This window comes from Camellia sinensis, chromosome 2, assembly GCF_055761805.1.
Source record: "Camellia sinensis isolate YWXY chromosome 2, ASM5576180v1, whole genome shotgun sequence".
NCBI lineage: Eukaryota > Viridiplantae > Streptophyta > Magnoliopsida > Ericales > Theaceae > Camellia > Camellia sinensis.
In genome coordinates, this window is record NC_138962.1 from 114,263,025 (window position 1) to 114,281,177 (window position 18,153).

Below are 18,153 nucleotides of genomic sequence, written 5' to 3' on the forward strand. Positions count from 1 at the left end.
AGGTAAGTGTAATTTACCATATTTTCAATTATACTTGTAACAATATAGTCAAGGAAAAAGACACAAAAATCACATGTATTTATTCAGTTCAAAGTCTCCATACGGTGAGGCCTGGAACTGAAATTCGTGAATTGTATCTTATTTTGGGTCCCTTAGTTAGAACAAAACCAATAGAAAAAAAATAAATAATAATTAGACTGAATTTTTGGATCAGATATCATAACTGGGACCTTGTCGGACTTATCATAATCCAAACGAATTCATATTCAGATTGTTTCATAATCAGGTTGGATCGAATTTTGCTAAATCCCATCCCATCCTAATCCAATTCACTTAAAATAGAATCGTACTTGATAACATGATTTGACAATAATTTATAATAGTAAAAAATAATAGTATTTATTACGCTTTTTATTCTTAAATTATAATCAAATTTTCTATTTAATTTCTCAACTATCGATTGACTATTTACTCTCTAAAGCATATAAATTAAAATCTATTTAGTTCTTAAACTATCCATTGAATCTAGGGAAAATCGGTCTAAGGTCCCTATCCAACTTTTAGTAATGGATTAGGTCCACAATCTGTTCTTTTGTAGTCTAAGGTCCCTCACCCCATTCCCTCTCTCTTTCTACTCATTTTCTCTCTCTACATGGGCTCTCTGTTTCTGCTTCACATTCAAATGGCCAAGACCAACAAGGTCTCCACAGATCGTGACGCATGGCGGCGATGGAGAAGGGGAGGAAGAAGAAGTCGGCGTCGGAGGGATTAGTGGTGAGGAAGAGGAGGAAGAAGATCTTCAGAGAAACAGAGACACAGGAAGAAGAGATCTGTGGAGGTTTTACATGGAAAGGGCATCGAACAAGGTCGGACGAGTGACTGACGATTCGGGAAGATCATTCTCTGCTCTCTCATTCTCTAGCTTTTTTGCCATAACAACATCGGCAATGGGCCAGGTTTCTCGTGAATTGACACTCTCAGTAGGGGATTCCCGAACCTGATTGTAATTTGATCTGGGTTCTTGAAGATCAGGCGATCCACGAGCTTCTGAAGCTGCTAGGAATAGGGATATATGTAATCCATTGGTTCGTGGTAGCTGACATGGAGGCAGCATATTTGGTGAAGGTTGGTGGTGGATGTTTGATCCAGATGACGTTCCCATCGAGTAAGGCTAATCTTGAAGCCAGATATTTGATCCAGATGAAGTTGATGCCGATTGGGCTGACATGCTTGTCAATTGTGAATGGAAGCTAGTGGATACCCGTAGAGCTCTGGAAATTATGGAAAAACAATCAGAAAGCTCATTGGCTAATCTTGATGGTGAGGATGATAGGGCTCAATCCTCACATGAAGAACCAAAAGAAGGGCAGGTTTGCAGTGGCAGTGAAAAGATGATTCAGATGATCCATTATCAGAAAGAAATGGTAAATCACGATCACCTGAACTGATTTTTCTCTGGGTTGAGACTAGAGAAATTTTCTGGTTTGAACTGAAATTTCTCTGGGTTGGTCCAGAGAAATTCTATGGTTTGAACTGAATTTTCTCTGGGTTGATCTAGAGAAATTCTCTGGTTTGGATTGAACTAGTCCTCAAGTGTTGTCCAGAGAAATTTGGCATTTTCTCTGTGAATTTTCTCTGGTTTGGAAATCATGTTTTTTGAATCTTTAGTATGTATAAAGGTGTAATGATGTCAAGTTGAGAATTGAATTCATTTTATAACCCATAGATTTCTTCTCTCAGTGCTCTAATTCATTTGAATTCTTTTTTCTTTTTTTTTTTCCGTTGATTAAAATTTCTTTACAAAGTTGCTCATTTTATTCCTCCAAAACGAAAACCACATGTGATTTAAGGCAATTATTGACAAGATATTCCAGTGTTTAAATCACCAGAAAATACTCTGATTTGCACCATTTTTGGGAATTGGATGAGACATTTGCAAAACATAGAAAATCAAAAAAATTGAACGAATCAGAGAAATTTCAAATTTCTCTGGTTTAAAATTTCTCTGGATGGAAATTTCTCTGGGTTGAAATTTCTCTGGATAGATTTTCTCTGGACCTGCAGAAATTTTTCAAAAAATATTACAAACCAGAGAAATTCTCAATTGTTATTTTTAATAAACCAAAGAAATTCTCAATTGATATTTCAATAACAAACTAGAGAAATACTCAGATTTTTCAAGAATTTCTCTGGTTCTGGTAAGTTGCCATTGTTATCCCATTCTAATGTTGCTTACATATTACAATGTGAAATTTTTCCAGTTGAATTCAGTTGAACAATGTTGCTTACCTAATGAATCACAATGATTTGGATGTGAATGGGAAGAAAAGTAGAGAAACTCATCCAGAGAAATTTGGTCCAGAGAAATTTCTCTGGGCCAGAATTTCTCTGACCAATTTTCTCTGCACTGAAATTTCTCTGGACCAAATTTCTCTGGACTGAAATTTCTCTGGATCAAGGTTGAAGGACCTTAGATATTATGAAAATATTGTTGAGGGACCTTAGACATTATGAAAATATTTGGTGTCCTTTATGCTATAAAATCATAATACCAGGGACCTTAAAAAAAAACCCCTTGAATCTATCAAGTCTTTAAAATATTTAATTCAAAACTATTTAGCCCCTAAAATGATTAGAAAAATAAAATATATGTTTATAAGTATTATAAATTAGTAAAAGACTATACCAAGTCAAGATTTTATTTCAAAAAAAATTTAAACTTTTATTTTGCGTTTAAAAGTTGTTTTATTTCGCTGTGTTTAAATTAGTATCAGAGTATCACTACAAGAAAATGGGGCTTAAAAGACGGAACTATTTGCGACGGTACATTTGCCGTCGCAAAAAGTGACTTTTTGCGACGGTAAAAAATACCGTCTCAAAAAACAGAGTATTTGTGACGGTAAAAAATGCCGTCTCAAAAAAGAGAGTATTTGCGACGGTAGAAAAATACCGTCGCAAAAAAAGAGAGTATTTGCGACGGTATTTTCTGCCGTCGCAAGTACTCTTCTTTTTTGAGACGGTATTTTTCTACCGTCGCAAATACTCTGTTTTTTGAGACGGTATTTTTTACCGTCGCAAATACTCTAATTTTTTGAGACGGTATTTTTTACCGTCGCAAAAAGTCACTTTTGTGGTTTTTTTTTTTTAAGTGAATATTTTTAAATTTTTAAATATTTTTTTTAGATGCACTTTACTTAAATGTATCTAAAAAAAAAATTATGAAAAAATATTTTTAAAAATTAATAAATACATACAAATATAAAAAAAAAAAGGTATTGAATTATTGTATTTCTTTTGTATTTTTGGTATTTAGTGAATTTTTAAAAGATTTTTTTACTTTTTAGGTGTATTTATGTTAGGTGTGTCTAAAAATTAAAAAAATTAAATATTAAAAAAATTCAGTAAAAATAATATAACACGGAAAACAAGAAAGTATAATTTTCTCAAAAGAGTTTTTGAAAAACTCTAACCTAACATAGTGATTGTGGTTTTGAGACAGCTTCATATATATACAGTCACAAAATAGTTTGAATAAATTCAATGGTATTTTTCTGTCACAAAAAAAATAAAAAAAACGATGTCGTCTTACTCTTTTAATATAACATCTCTTTTCATTCATTTTTTCATCTTCCTGTCTCTCTGTATTTATCTCTCTCTGTTCTCTTTATCTCTTTCACTCATCACTCTTCTTTCTCTGTCTGTCTGTGTATCTCTCTCATTTTCTCTCTGTGTCTCTCGCATATCTTTCTTCTCTCTATCTCTTATGTCTTCTCTCTTTATCTCTCTCGCTCATCTTTCTTCTCTTTATCTCTCTCATTTTTTTTTCTCTCTCTCTTATTTATATCTCTCTCTATCTCTCTCGCCCATCTCTCTTTTTCTGTGTCCCTCTCTCGCTCATCTCTTTTCGCTCTATTTCTTTCTTTTTGTCTATCTTTCGCTTATCTCTTGTTTCTCTCTCTTTTTCTATCTCTCATTCTCTCTCTCTGTCTCTTTTTCTGTTTATCTCTCTCTCTCTCTGTCTCTCTCTCACTCTCACTCTCACTTTCTCTCACTCATCACTCATCTCTCTCTCTGTATGCTTGTCTATTTGTGTATTTCTCCCCCATTATATTCGTCTTGCCCACTCTCTCCGTCTCATATTCTCTATTTATTGAGCTTCTCCTCGATTTATCTATCTTTTCTCTCATTTCTTTTCTGCCTCTATCTCTTTCGTTCATCTCTCTATCTCTCTACCTCTCTCGTTCATCTCTTTTCTCTCTCTGTCTCTTTTTCTGTCTCTCACTCTCTATCTTTTTCTCTCTTTGTCTCTCTCTCTCTCTCTAACTCATCATTCTTCTCTGTTTGTTTGTCTCTGTCTCTCTCTTTCTCTCGTTCATATCTCTTCTCTCTATCTCTCTCATCTGTCTTCTCTCTCTGCCTCTCTCACTCATCTCTCTTCTCTTTATCTCTCTCGCTCATCTCTCTCTGTCTCTTTCTCATTTATCTCTTTTCGCTCTTTCTCTCTTTGTCTATATCTTTTCATCCATTTTTTCATCTTCCTTTCTCTCTTCTCTTTCTCTCTCTCACTCATCACTATTCTCTCTCTGTCTGTTTGTCTATCTGTCTCTCTTCTCTCTATGTCTCTCTCTTTTTCTGTGTCTCTCTCTCGTTCATCTCTTTTCGCCTTATTTCTCTCTCTTTTTGTCTATCTTTCGCTCATCTCTTGTTTCTCTCTCATTTTCTATCTCTCCTTCTATCTCTCTCTCTTTTTCTCTCTGTCTCTTTTTCTGTCTATCTCTTTCTCTTTGTCTCTCTTTCACTCTCTCTCACTCATCACTCATCTCTCTCTCTGTATGCTTGTCTATTTGTCTATTTCTCCCTCATTATGTTCGCCTTGCTCACTCTCTACTTCTCATATTCTCTATTTATCTATCTCTTCTCTCATTTCTTTTCTCTCTCTGTCTCTTTCGTTCATCTCTCTTCTCTCTATCTCTCTCGTTCATCTCTCTTCTCTCTCTATCTTTTTTTCTGTCTCTTACTCTCTATCTTTTTCTCTGTTTGAGTTGCTCACTCTCTCACTCCCGTCTTCTCTATTTACTGAGCTCCCTTTCGATTTATCGATCCACTATAAGAAAATGCACTTTTAGCGACCACTTTGTCTCTCTCTCGCTCATCACTTTGTCTCTGTTTGTTTTTTTTTTCTCTCTCTCTTTATCTCTCTTCTCTATCTGTCTCTCACTTATCTCTCTCTCACCACCCATCTTTTCTACCATATTCACCACTACTGCAAATGCCATTCCACTATTACCACTATTGTCACTCCATCTCTACAACTATCATTACTACCATCATCGCTACCACTCCACTACCACCACTACTACTACCATTACCTCTCATCTACCACCGCTATTCTATCTCCTCTACCACTACCACAACTTCACCACTTATCTCATTCACCATCACTATCACCACCACTATCACCTCTTATCCACCACTTTCACCACTACTGCCATTTTTATCCTCTACCACAAAAAATTAGTTATTAATTTTTAGTATAAAAAAAAAAATGAGTCACAAAAAAATCATTGACCACAAAAAATTAACTTTATTTTAATGAAAAATATTATCCCTACTTCTACCAAATAAAAAAAAAAAAATTTTTTTATTCATTAAAATAAATATGAAACAAATAAATTTTCAACCTTACTAAATGTAAAAAAAAATAAAATTCATCAACTATAAAAAAAATTTATTTTAATAAAAAATAATTTTTTTAACAATTCTTCCGTTGCCAAAAAAAAAAAAAAATCATTTTATTATTTAAATATTCATTTGTAATAAAAATAAAAAAAATTCCAAAAAACATTTCCAATCCCCTCCTTTTCCATTCCCACTCGGGTTCTCCTACCCCAAACCCAAAATCCCCAATGTCAAAAATCCCTAATCCCTCCCCCCTTTTCCATTCCCGCTGGTTTTTCCCCCCTCAACCAAAAATCCCCAAAAAAAACCCTAATATGCACACAGCTCTCTCATTCCTCTCATTTCATCTCATCTCATCAGTCTCTTTCTCACTCTCATTTTCATCTGCATAGATCGACTCCACACCGATCAAACTCGCAAGATCGACTCCTCACCGATCGACCTCACTCTCTCATTGCACCGATCGATCTCATAGGTAAGCTTCTCTCTCTCTCTCTCATCTCATCAGTCTCTCTCTCACTTCATCTCATCAGTCTCTCTCTCACTCTCTCATTTTCGTCGGCACAGATCGACCTCGCAAGATCAACTCCTCACCGATCAACCTCGCAAGATCGACTCCTCACCGATCGACTTCACGGATAAGCCTCTCTCTCTCTCTCTCTCTCTCTCTCTCTCTCTCACATCTCAACATAGTTTGTGTGAGATGAAAAAAAAAGAGTAAAAAATAAAAATAAAATCAAAGAAAATACTCAAATTATTTATGTAGGGGTGAAACTGACAGGCATATGTTTTTGTTTTTCCTCTCATACAACTTAATTTTCAATTTTCTTTTTACTACTCTGTTAGCTGTAGTCTTTTGACATCATTTCACTTGCCATCAACAAGTTGGTGAAGTTTAGAGAAAATGATATTTATTTTTTAAAGTTATGAAATTTGAATGCCATTGGTATTTATTATCAAGTTGAGCAGTTCATGTATATGTATTTTGTAAGTATGTAAACTTTTTGAACTTCTTGTTTTTAATGTTGTAAAGAGTTCAAGAATGAATAATTATTTTTAGCTGTATGCACTTTTAAAGTAAAAAACTAAACCATCTTCCGTACAGATATTACGAAATACTTGCAAACATTCTGTGTGTCAAAACTGACCAGCAGATTCAACCTTGGCCGTTGGGTACCTAATTTGTTGTCCCAACTTGGAATTTTGAAACATTTCCAGAATAAAGTGCTATTATCGCTTTGTTCCCATTTTTTAAAGATCTTCAATTTTGTACTCTTTAGAATCTTCTTGATGCTCTTTCTTCAATAAAAATTTATTTATCAAAAAAAAGTGCTATTATGGCTGGTATTGCATACCCGCAAGTAGCCCCTGTGATGTTGTTGATGAGATTAAACTATGAGTAGGTTATATGTGAGAAATAAATTCTTTAGCCTGGTCTTTATAAGACCTTTCTGAAATTTTTTTGGTATACAAAAGTATGAAAGAAAAAGACTATCTATCCTTATTAAGAACCATGCACGATAATTCCCTGGAATTAAAAATGTTTAGTTGGTTGCTCATGCTCCCTCTAACCAAGAAAGTAAATACTACGGGGGCAGAGAAAGGAGAAGTAATTAGTTGCTGAGAGGAATTAGTGTGATTTGGGAACTTCAATAAGATTTTGGTTTTCAAATTTTACAATGTAGTCAATTTTCTATACTGCAGGTATGTGCATAGTTACCAAAGCTACTTGTGGAACCATGCTGCAAGTATGAGAGTGCAAAAAAATGGTATGCAGACTGCACAGTTTTACTTAGTAAATTTATGGATTATTTCATTTATATGATACATATGTAATTTTGTAAATAGTTATCATTATCAGATCCTTATTTGCATTATTTGAGGTTGACTGTGCCATTCTGTTTTTACTTCTATACGACATACTTGCAGGAATTGACCAAGTTGTGTCGGGAGATTTGGTATATTGTAAGGGAGAATCTACTGAAAAAGTAACAGGAATCAGTAGTTCTGAATGTGAAGGTGATAGCTGTAATGATACATATGAGTGTAGCCAACTAGATGAAATCTCTGAAACAGTTCTCCCTGAAGAAAAAAGCAACTCCGTGAAGGTCTGGTGCTTTAATTTTCTGAGCTATATATCCTGGGCTCATTCATAAACTCCAACCTAATAATGCTTGCATATTGCTTATCCTAATTGGCTTGCATATTGCTTATCCTAATTGAGTGCAACTTAGATACTTTCTTATTCAGATCAAATATGGTTGAAATTCTTTCAGCAGTCTGTTGCATGATTTATATGAGATGTTTGATTAGGCAAGTTCATGATAATGAGATTTTTTTTGCTTCTTCATTGTCCACTTAAGGGATTTAATACAACCAAATCCACTGGTTTTCACACAATTGTTTTCTTCACTGCTAAGGGACAGCAGTTTTAAAATGTCATGCTACTATGAAATTGTGAATCTAATAAGATATTTCTGTGCATAACTTATTTAAAACATTCGGTCTTTCAATGCTCATCCACGTTTGGGTCTGCATATCTTACATTGTCCACTTAAGCAATTTCTTAAGACTTTGGCCATGATGCACGCATTTCTAGATATTTCCAGTGAAGAGAAATGAGACCCTTTACTTAAAGGAACCTTTTTTTGAATTTTTTTTTTTTAACACTTCACCGATTTCTAGTTAATGAGAGATAATGACTTTGTTGGATCACTAGTTTGAATTGTACCATTTGGAGAGATTTAGTGGTTCAGAAGGACAATAGCCATAGGCTGCAAAACTATGTGAACCTAGTAACTATTAGAAGCAGAGATGATTACGTCACACAACATTGTTTTTTTATGAGAGTACAGAGTTTTTTTTTTGGTACAATGGAGCAGGGGTAGAGGGGAGACGAACCTGTGATAGTCTAGTGAGATACACAGACTCTGGTCAGTTACATCATCTTTAGTAAAGAATTACAACACTGCCAGTAACACAAAAACTGAACACAAAACTGGACACAAAAAGCACATAAATGGACAAGATTTGATGGTGGAGCCACTTTTCATAAATCTTATCCTTCCACTTGTTTTTTTGGTTCTGGTTCCAATTCTGTGTTCATAGACTTATTGGATATATTTTAACAATAGAGAGTTCATGTATTGTTGCAACTCAAAATTCATGATAGGTACAATCAGTTGGTCCTGACTCTGTGAGAATAGTCACTTGTACCTTTGCTTCATTATTTAATTATTTTTGTAATAATATGCTGGGCTGAACATTTAAATGGCATATTGGGTTGTCTTCTGTATAATTAACCAGGAAGAAGGGGTGAAGATAACTGCTAATTCACTTCATCCTGGAGCCATTGCCACCAACCTTCTGCGTCACCACGGCTTTCTTGATGGTAAACCTCCGAGCCTTGAAATTCATATAGCTATGTTCTTAAAGTATATTTGTGGATATTCCAATTTATTGGATTGGTAGTGGTTCGCTTGCATTTAAAAAAAAAAGACGAAGAAAAAGAAAAGAAGAAGCTGCAGTGATGCTTGTTTTGGATCAGTACAAAAATCTTGGTAGACAATTTTTATTTTTATTTTTAATTGAAGTATGTAGATTGTGTGCCATTTTATTTGATATTTTACCTGGGATATTTTGCAAAATATGTAACTGTACCGGAAGAGTTCTGTTCATGAAGTATGGTTACAAATTTGATAGGTCTTTTAAAACAAAATAAGCCATGGATAGTTGAAACTTAATTGTCTCATAAGGTTCATCATGGTTTTTAGACTGATATTACTGCTTTGGTTCTTGTCTGTTGCAGGCTTAGTTAATCTGGTTGGTAAATATGTGCTGAAAAACGCTGCGCAGGTTTGTTCTCTGTCTTTTTTATATTTAAGATGCACAACAGTATTTCTTTGAACATAATTTTGTTTTCTAGTTTTCTGTTGTGGAAAACAGAAAAACAAAAGCTGACACAAAAAAAGTTGTTGCCCAAATTGTTTTCAGGAAAGTTTTTTGAATACACCCATTTTGTAGGAAACACTTTTTAATTGTTTTCTGAACTTTCAAAAACTATATTCCCACAAAAATGAAAATGTAGGTGTTTCCTAACTTCTCTTTGTTTTTGTTTATGGAAAATTAGCACGTACAAACATCTTGATGGCTTCACTTGACGAGGAAACATGGTCAACCTTTTTTTTATATAGGGTATTTCTATGACACGGTATGGTAATTAATTTCAACGGTTGTGGTTGTAGGGGGCGGCAACTACATGCTATGTGGCATTGCATCCGCAAGTCAAGGGGGTAACGGGGGAGTATTTTTCGGATAGTAACATAGCCAAACCAACCGCTCAGGCCAAAGATGCCGATTTGGCGAAGAAATTGTGGGATTTCAGCTTGAGCTTGACTGATCCTAAGTGATGCTTTTGTTGAATTGATTTGTGTAGAATGAAAGCATTTTGTCCTAAGTTTTAAGTGTTATGAAACCCTATTGTGTGACAGACCTACTTTGAATAGCTGTAAATTTATGGAATTTAATGTTGTGAGCTTTTGACATAAGTTCAGTACATGCTGTAATCTTTTCTCATAATCAACTTGATAGACATGCTGGATGGAAGCTAAATAGTTTATATACGAAGTATAAGAGGATAGAGCTCACCTTTTTACGTCTTGTTTGTGAACGGTTTTCTATGTAAATAGTTTTATTCTTTTAATCCAGCTCGGCAATTAGAAAAAATGTGCATGTTTTTACAATAATAATTATAAATTTGTAAAGTTAATCAACACAAATGGATGTGCAGTTTAATTATTCTTTGTAAAATATTGAATTTGATGGTATGATCAATTTTTATTTTTATTTTTTGTTATGATGTTTTTGTGAATGGAATGTAAATAATCAGCTCTTTTCACTGTCGGAAAAAATAGAAATTTTTAATATTTTTATTAATTTTGTTATAGGTTTTACTTTTTGCGACGATATTATACTGTCGCAAAAAATAGAAATTTTATTATTTAAAATAAAAATTTTATTATTTTTTGCGACGGCATTACACTGTCGCAAAAAATAGAAAATTTTATATTTTTTATACTTTTTGCGACGGTACCACACTGTCGCAAAAACAGTATTTTCTTAAAAAAAAGACTATTAGCGACGGTATTTTTTGCCGTCTCAAATAACATTTTTAGCGACGGTAAAATAAGGCCGTCGCAAAAAAGTCAAGAAATTTCAACGTTATTAGCGACTGTACGGTGCCGTCGCAAAAAGGTAAAAAATGCCGTCGCAAAACATTAGCGACGGCACTTACCGTCGCAAAAACTCTTTTGCAACCCCTGCAGTTGCGACCCCCTCTTGCCGTCGCAAAAAGTCATTTTGCCGTCGCAAAAAATATTAGCGACGGCATTAGGAGTATTAGCGACGGTATTTTACCGTCGCAAAAAGTCATATTTTTTGTAGTGTATGATTTCTAAATCTTGCCAATAAAATTATACAAGTATTAGACATACTGAAAAAGTAAAATTAGATAATTTAAATAAACTCACTTCGTTACAAATTATAATTGAACAAAATAACACATTAATTACGTTATAAAAATATTTAACGAAAAACTTAAAACTGATCAATTATAAATTATAAATGAAATTCAGTATATAATATTACATAAAGACAATCAACTAATCATTGTAGAATAGACGTAAAAAAAATATTATAAATAATTACTTTTATTTTTATATTAAAAAAAATCACAAGAAGAATTGACATCCACTTTTTGAAGGCAAAATAAAATTTAAGATTTTTTTGAAATAAGATTTTAACTAAATAGGGTCTTTACTAATTTTTAATACTTATGGACTTATATTTTATGTTTGAAATCTTTGTAGGGACTAAATATGTTTGAATTAAATATTTTAGAGATTTAATAGATTCAATCGATAATTTAAAGTCTAAATAAACTTTAATTTATATATTTTAGAGACTAAGTAGACTCAATCGTTAACTCAGGAACAAATCGATAATTCAGGAACTAAATAAACAATATGACGATAATTTAAGTGTAGAAATTGTCATAAACCCAAAATTATATTAACACAGTTAAAAAGGGGTTAATTACTTAAATCCTATTTATAAGGTTGCTCTCAATTAAGTCCGACATTATTTCAAGAGGTTTTAGTTTAAAATCATTGATTTTAAGATTTTATAAGATAAAGAACATGTAGTAATTTCATAGTAGTTGAGATTCCTCAATATTTTTACAAAGAAATTTTAACAGACAAATTTCTCTGTGAAGAGAAATTCAGATAAATTTTACAGAAAAATTTGAACTCTTCACAAAGAAAATTTAGAGTAAATGAAAATTTTCTCTACTATCATTGCAAATAAATTTCAAAAAATAAAGAATTTTCTCTGATTTTTCATGAGGCTTTAGTATTCATGAAACAAATTGTCATGAAAGAATTTCCTAACACTATTCAATAGGTTTGATTTCAGTTTTTTGAATTTAATTTTTTAAAAATTAATTTTTTATATATTTTTATATATTTTTTTATTTTTAGTGAATATTTTTAAACTTTTAAGCATTTTTTTTTTACTTTTTTAGATACATCTTACTTAAATGTATCGAAAAAGTAAAATATTTGTGAAAAAATATATTTAAAAATTAATAAATACACAAAAAATAAAAAATATACTTAATTTTGGTATTTTTTTTATATTTTCGGTATTGAGTAAATTTTAAAAAAAATTACGAAAATTATACTTTTTAAGTGTATTTATCTTAGATGTGTCTAAAATTTTAAAAACAAAATTACTTAAAATATTAAAAAAATTCAGTAAAAATAAAAAAATACAAAAAATAAGAAAATAAAATTTTTTGAAAAATATTTTCAAAATATTAGAAACAAACATGCTGATTTGTTTTTTTCAATTACATTTCATTGACTTTTGATTATATGAGCACCGAATTTATTACTTCAATAACTTTTTCATTGACTTTTGATTGTATGAACACCGCATTTATTACTTCAATAACTTTTTCACTCTGTTTTTGTGATCTTCTTCAAGTCTTCACCGTGCTCCCTAGTCTGCATAAACTTCTAATTCATTCATCTCTTCCTCGAACTTCTTCAATGGTTTCTTCTGCCACTGCAACAGCCCGGAAGCTTCCTGTTTTTTCATGTCCACGCCTTCTTGAGTTTCAGAGGCAGAAACCTCCGCAAGATAGCCCTGTCCCAATCAGGAATTGACACTTCGAGAGATGATGATGAGATCGAGAGAGACGAAGGCATTGAGTCATTGGGTGGGTTTGTGATAGGGCACTTTAACCAGTAAGAAAAAAAAAAAATATTAACCTCTTTTATTATTTAAAGTTGTAGAATAATGTTTCATTAATTTCCCTTATTTTTAATAAATAAGGTATTGTGTTTAAAATATTTAGATATATACGACTGTTTTACACTTATTAAGGGGCAAAAAGAATTGAAAAGCGTCAATTTAATAAGTGTTAATAAAAAATTATTAGATGGTACACCACATGATAATATTTTATATCAATCACCAAACATATTTTATGTCCCAATATAAGATTATGAACCTACGCTCTCCATCAATCATAAATCCATACACTCTCCACCAATCATAAATCTCCCAGTAACAACCTGGCCATATCCCAAAAGCATTAGATAATGTTTTTTAGTTCACGTGGGCACTGTTGATGTGCATTTATTTTTGTTTTGTTATTTTAAAATTTTATAAATTTTATTATACATATTTATTTTTAGTAAAAATTATATTTTAGAGTCTACATAACGAAATCTATAAAACAAGAAAAATTTACTTATAAATCACATTTTAAGAAATGGTGATCTGTTTGGTCTTAAGAATTTTTTTTAAAACCAATTAGTTCCATTGATTTTGAAAAGGTATATATAATATATTATTTTGAAATTAAATTTACGATTATGCTCTTATTTTTAGTGTATTTCCTTCTTCTTTTTTCTTTTTCTTTTTTTTTTTCTTTTGTGCTAAAAAACTGATATACACAACTAATAGGAATCAATTTTGGGATAAATTTTTATATGAGAATCTTTTTGTTTCGAATGACTTGAAATGTGAGATTCTTCAAATATTCCAAAAGGAGTACAAAAATGACTTAAAATATGATATTCTTCAAACATTCCAAAAAGATGTGAAATTCTTTAAACATTTCAAAATGTAACGGTTTCGATTTAGACTTGACTCATATCTTACTTTTGAATTCAAGAATCCATGTACTTAACTGTTGTTTATCTCATTTTCATCTTATTACTAGTTGAGTTTAGTTATTTGAGAGTTGTGGTTGCGTTTGAAACAGGTTGGGGAGTTAGTTTTTCAAAGAGCTGTTACCCAGATTTTTGCCTATTCACTCGCGTGATCTTTCTTACACTTGAGTGGTATTTTATAGTCCGTAAAATTACTAGAAGTGTAGTACCTTCGCTCGAGCAGTACTTCTTGAGCTTGAGCGGTCTTTTGTAGGTTTGAATTTTTAAGAGGGGGTCATTGTTTGCTCGAGTGGTGTCACTTATTATGTCTAACGCTCGAGCGGTGTTTTGGTCGCTCGAGCAGTCTATGCATATATCAGTCTGAGAAAAGGTCATTTTGTGTCATTTTTTCATCTCTCTCTTTCTCTAAAGATTTCAAAACCCTAAAATTTTTACTCTCTCTCTCTCTCTAGTTCTTGTACTCTAGCTCCAAATACTCTCAATCTATTAGTTTCTTCACCCTAGTCCTTTGGAAGAAAAGGTAAAGCACGTCGAGAGTTTAGTTTTAATCGGATGAGTTATTATTTTCTGTTCTACCAAAGTTCAACTCTTATTCTCTATTGTCTTCTACTTTGAGGTAGAGATTTGTTCAACCTTTAATATGGTTTTTAACTTAGTTATTTGCTCTTTGAAAAGGGTTAGTGATTTAAGGGTTTGTGGTTGAACGTAGGTTTGGTTTTGAAAAGTAACAAATGGGTTTTTTTAAATGAATGCTTGAGAATGTTGTGAAAGTGTATTTATTGTTAAGTTGTGTTGAAATTTTGGAAATTTACTCTTTAAATGAGATTTTAAAGAACAAGGAAGATTTTGTTTGAAAATCATTAATATTTGGTTTATGGAAGTAAAGGAAAAGATGTTGGGCCTTGAATAGATATGGAATATGTATTTGTTGATGATGAGAGTAGAGTTGAATATTTATTATCACTCCCATTTTGAAAATGTTGAGATTTATCTATTGTTGAATAAATTATTTGTTGAGTAGAAATATCTTTTTTGGGCTATCAGTGGAGGATGGTTTTGATTGTTGTAGACATTGCATAAGAATTAGGTTAAATTGAAACTAATTTCTCATACATTGTGCATTGAGCATCATTTCATATTGAACATGGCTATGTTTGGTTCCATTTTTCTAAAAATAGTTTTCAGAAAATTCTACTTTCTTATTTTTCGTATTTTTTTGTTTTTACTGAATTTTTTTAATATTTTATGCAATTTTTTTACTTTTTAGACACACCTAACATAAATACACCTTAAAAGTAAAAAAATTGTAAAAAAAATCTTTCAAAAATTCACTAAATACCAAAAATACAAAAAAAATATAAGAATTCAGTACATTTTTTGTATTTTTATGTATTTCTTAATTTTTTAAAATATTTTTTCACATTTTTTTTTTTATATTTTAGATACATCTAAGTAAGGTACATCTAAAAAAGTAAAAAAAATGTTTAAAATTTAAAAAATATTCACTAAAAACAAAAAAAACACGAAAATCAAAAAACTCAGTTTTCAAAAAACTTAATCCAAAAAATTCAAACCAAACACACTGATTGATTTTGAGAAAAACTGGTGAATACCTTGATGAATCGGGTTAGGGCGTGTGGTTGTGGTTATGATGTTGGTTTGTGGGTCTTTCGTGAAAGTCCAAAAACCCGTGTGGTTAGGTGCCAATCCTTCTGGTTAGTACTGGTAAAATGGCTTTAGTAGTGTTTGTATAGCCTACTGGCAGATACGTACTTTGAGATTCCCAGTGTTTTGTATCAACCAAGGTTCTGAAAAGCGGTTGCGGTCACCGTAACGGTGGCGGTGGCGCGGTTGTGGTTGCAGGATGTAAAGGCCGTAGCGTAACGGTTGCGGTAACCGGAACCGTGAATTTTTTTATTTTTTGCACAATTTGAAAAAAACTTACCGATATGCATAATTTTTTTCCATGCTTATATTTATTGGGTTAAAAATAAATATTGATCAATTTTGTAAATTTTTAAGTATGATCCAATATATTTCATATTTTTAAATCACTATAAATTGAGTTTTTTACATTTTATTTTGATAATTAATGACTTTATATTATACAAAAAATCAATCACTAACTATTATATATAAGATAAACAATGACAAAAGTAAGAGAATATATAAGAGCCTAAATATATATATATATATATACATATTTTAACAAATCCAAATAGATAATGACCACACTTATTATTATTATTATTTTCAAACAATATATATATAGACACACACAAACAAAATGGTTGAGTGATAGCAGCTGAATAGAATAGCATAGGTCTTACAGCTTCAACAAGTCAATAACATGTTCTTTATCTTTCCTCTTCTCTCTCTCTCTCTCTATCTCTTGCTCCTCCGTTACGTAACGGCGTTACGTAACGGTTGCGGCCGCTTTTTAAAACCTTGGTATCAACTGTCCTATTTTCTGTTATAAAAGGATTATTTCATGAATTGATTTATAATCTGGCATTGCATTTTTTTGAGATGAAAAATGAAGAATGTTTGACAAACAGCATGCATGTGCATTCACCTTATAACTTTGTTAAGATTCATATATTGTGTTAAAGTATCTCTATTGGGTTTTGGCTCACCTTATGTAGAAAATAACTATCAGATGCTGATGATATGCCTCCACCAAAGAGGTAGCTTGGGAGGACTGGAAGCCAAGGGATTCATTTTGTTTATTTGATGTAATTATTTTTGTTTAAGTCTCGGGCTTTACTTGTATTGAGTTAAACTCATTTTGTTGTACCCAAGTATCGACTTGAAAAAATTGTAGCCATTAAGGCATATAATTATTTAGTTTTACTTTTACTTTAAATTCATGTATCAATTTCATATGCTATAGATTCAGAATATATGATTTATGAATATATATCGCATACGCCATTTTTTGTATTGATCAAAGTTATAAATGGAATAGAAGATGTGATGTTATTAATCAATTGTAAGTAATGTTATAAGATGAACTATTGTTATTTACTTCGGGGCGTGATAACTTGGTATTAAAGCCATCTAGTTTGAATACTTTGGGATCATGGGATGTGATTTTTACCACATTGGATTCTCTTGCTGGATGATATTAGAAGTAAACCTGGTATACTATGTGATAACATGCTTGTGTAACTAAATAAATAAGAGATTTAATTTCTTAGATATTGATTGGGTCTACGAGTTTCTAGAAGTTCTGTTAAAAGAGCACTTGATCGCTGTTATTTCTAACTTGAACTCTGGTAATGTCGCGGGATGGTTACTATTTGGAAATGAAGTTCGTTTGTGTTTATGTGATTAGGTGCTTATGTGGAGTGAATTATTTGTTATCCACCGTATTAAAACGTGAGTGAATTCGCTTTGATACATTTGTAAATACACTAATCTATTGTGTTACCTTTATTAGGATGTCAGGACGTGGACATAGTGGTGGAAAGAGTGGTAGGCCTAGGCAGTAGAAGGTGCCGTTACTAGATGATATTCGGTGCAAGAAGAGGAAGTTGGTTAGACCAACATAGCCGAGCCAACAGTTCTTGTTTGTAATGTGAGATTTGTTCCAAAAAGAGGGAAAATCCAAAATCTCTATAGTGCGGATTGCCCAATTGTGTAATTTCACATTTGGAAAAATTCACTTTTATCCCTAAAAAATTAAATCCAAATGTGTAATTTCCACTTAATATGACTTAGGTTTATAAGAAAAAAAAGAATGATTAAACAGTTCACGCGATCACATTTTGAGATTTATTGGTGTTTCATCCATAAAACAAAACCAATATTGGATGTAAAATTTTATAAAAATAAAATATTATTTTTTAAACTATACAAAACTAACAATATTTCAGTTTGCAAAATTATCTGATAAAACTGAGAAATTTCTCAGTTTTGCATAGAAATATTCTATATAATTGTTTTGTCAATTAAGAAAATTTTCAGTTTTCTAAGGCCTGTGATTGAGATATTCCTCAATTTGTTTATATATGTTTATGTCTGAAAGAGATATTTTATTTGTTTAAAATTTTAATTTGTTGTTAGAAATTAAGAAAATTGTAAATTGACTTGTTTTCCAACTTTTTAAATTGAAAAATTTATTCAAATTGAAATATTTTTCAAATATTAAGAATCATATATTTTAGATAAATTTTATATTTGCAATCTAGTTTTTTTTTTTTTTAGATGAAATTTATAGTTTTTTAGT

The 18,153-nt window shown here is 31.6% G+C and overlaps 1 protein-coding gene across 4 annotated transcripts; it reads left to right on the top strand.

The window, feature by feature from the left end:
• The first annotated feature begins 5,914 nt into the window (after positions 1-5,914).
• LOC145820286 (short-chain dehydrogenase TIC 32, chloroplastic-like) lies at positions 5,915-10,333 on the top strand. Of its 4 annotated transcripts, XM_082915448.1 has the most exons (7): positions 5,915-6,154; positions 6,247-6,321; positions 7,384-7,448; positions 7,609-7,787; positions 8,986-9,070; positions 9,488-9,534; positions 9,924-10,333. In XM_082915448.1, exons 3-7 carry the CDS (start codon positions 7,430-7,432, stop codon positions 10,086-10,088), a joined length of 495 nt encoding a protein of 164 aa, XP_082771574.1. In that variant the 5' UTR covers positions 5,915-6,154; positions 6,247-6,321; positions 7,384-7,429; the 3' UTR covers positions 10,089-10,333. The 4 variants fall into 4 exon arrangements, with proteins under 4 accessions (XP_082771574.1, XP_082771575.1, XP_082771576.1 ...); XM_082915449.1 differs by lacking the exons at positions 5,915-6,154; positions 6,247-6,321 and having other exon boundaries at positions 6,345-7,448; positions 9,873-10,012; XM_082915450.1 differs by lacking the exons at positions 5,915-6,154; positions 6,247-6,321 and having other exon boundaries at positions 6,347-7,448; positions 9,488-9,533; positions 9,914-10,054.
• Positions 10,334-18,153: the final 7,820 nt, after the last annotated feature.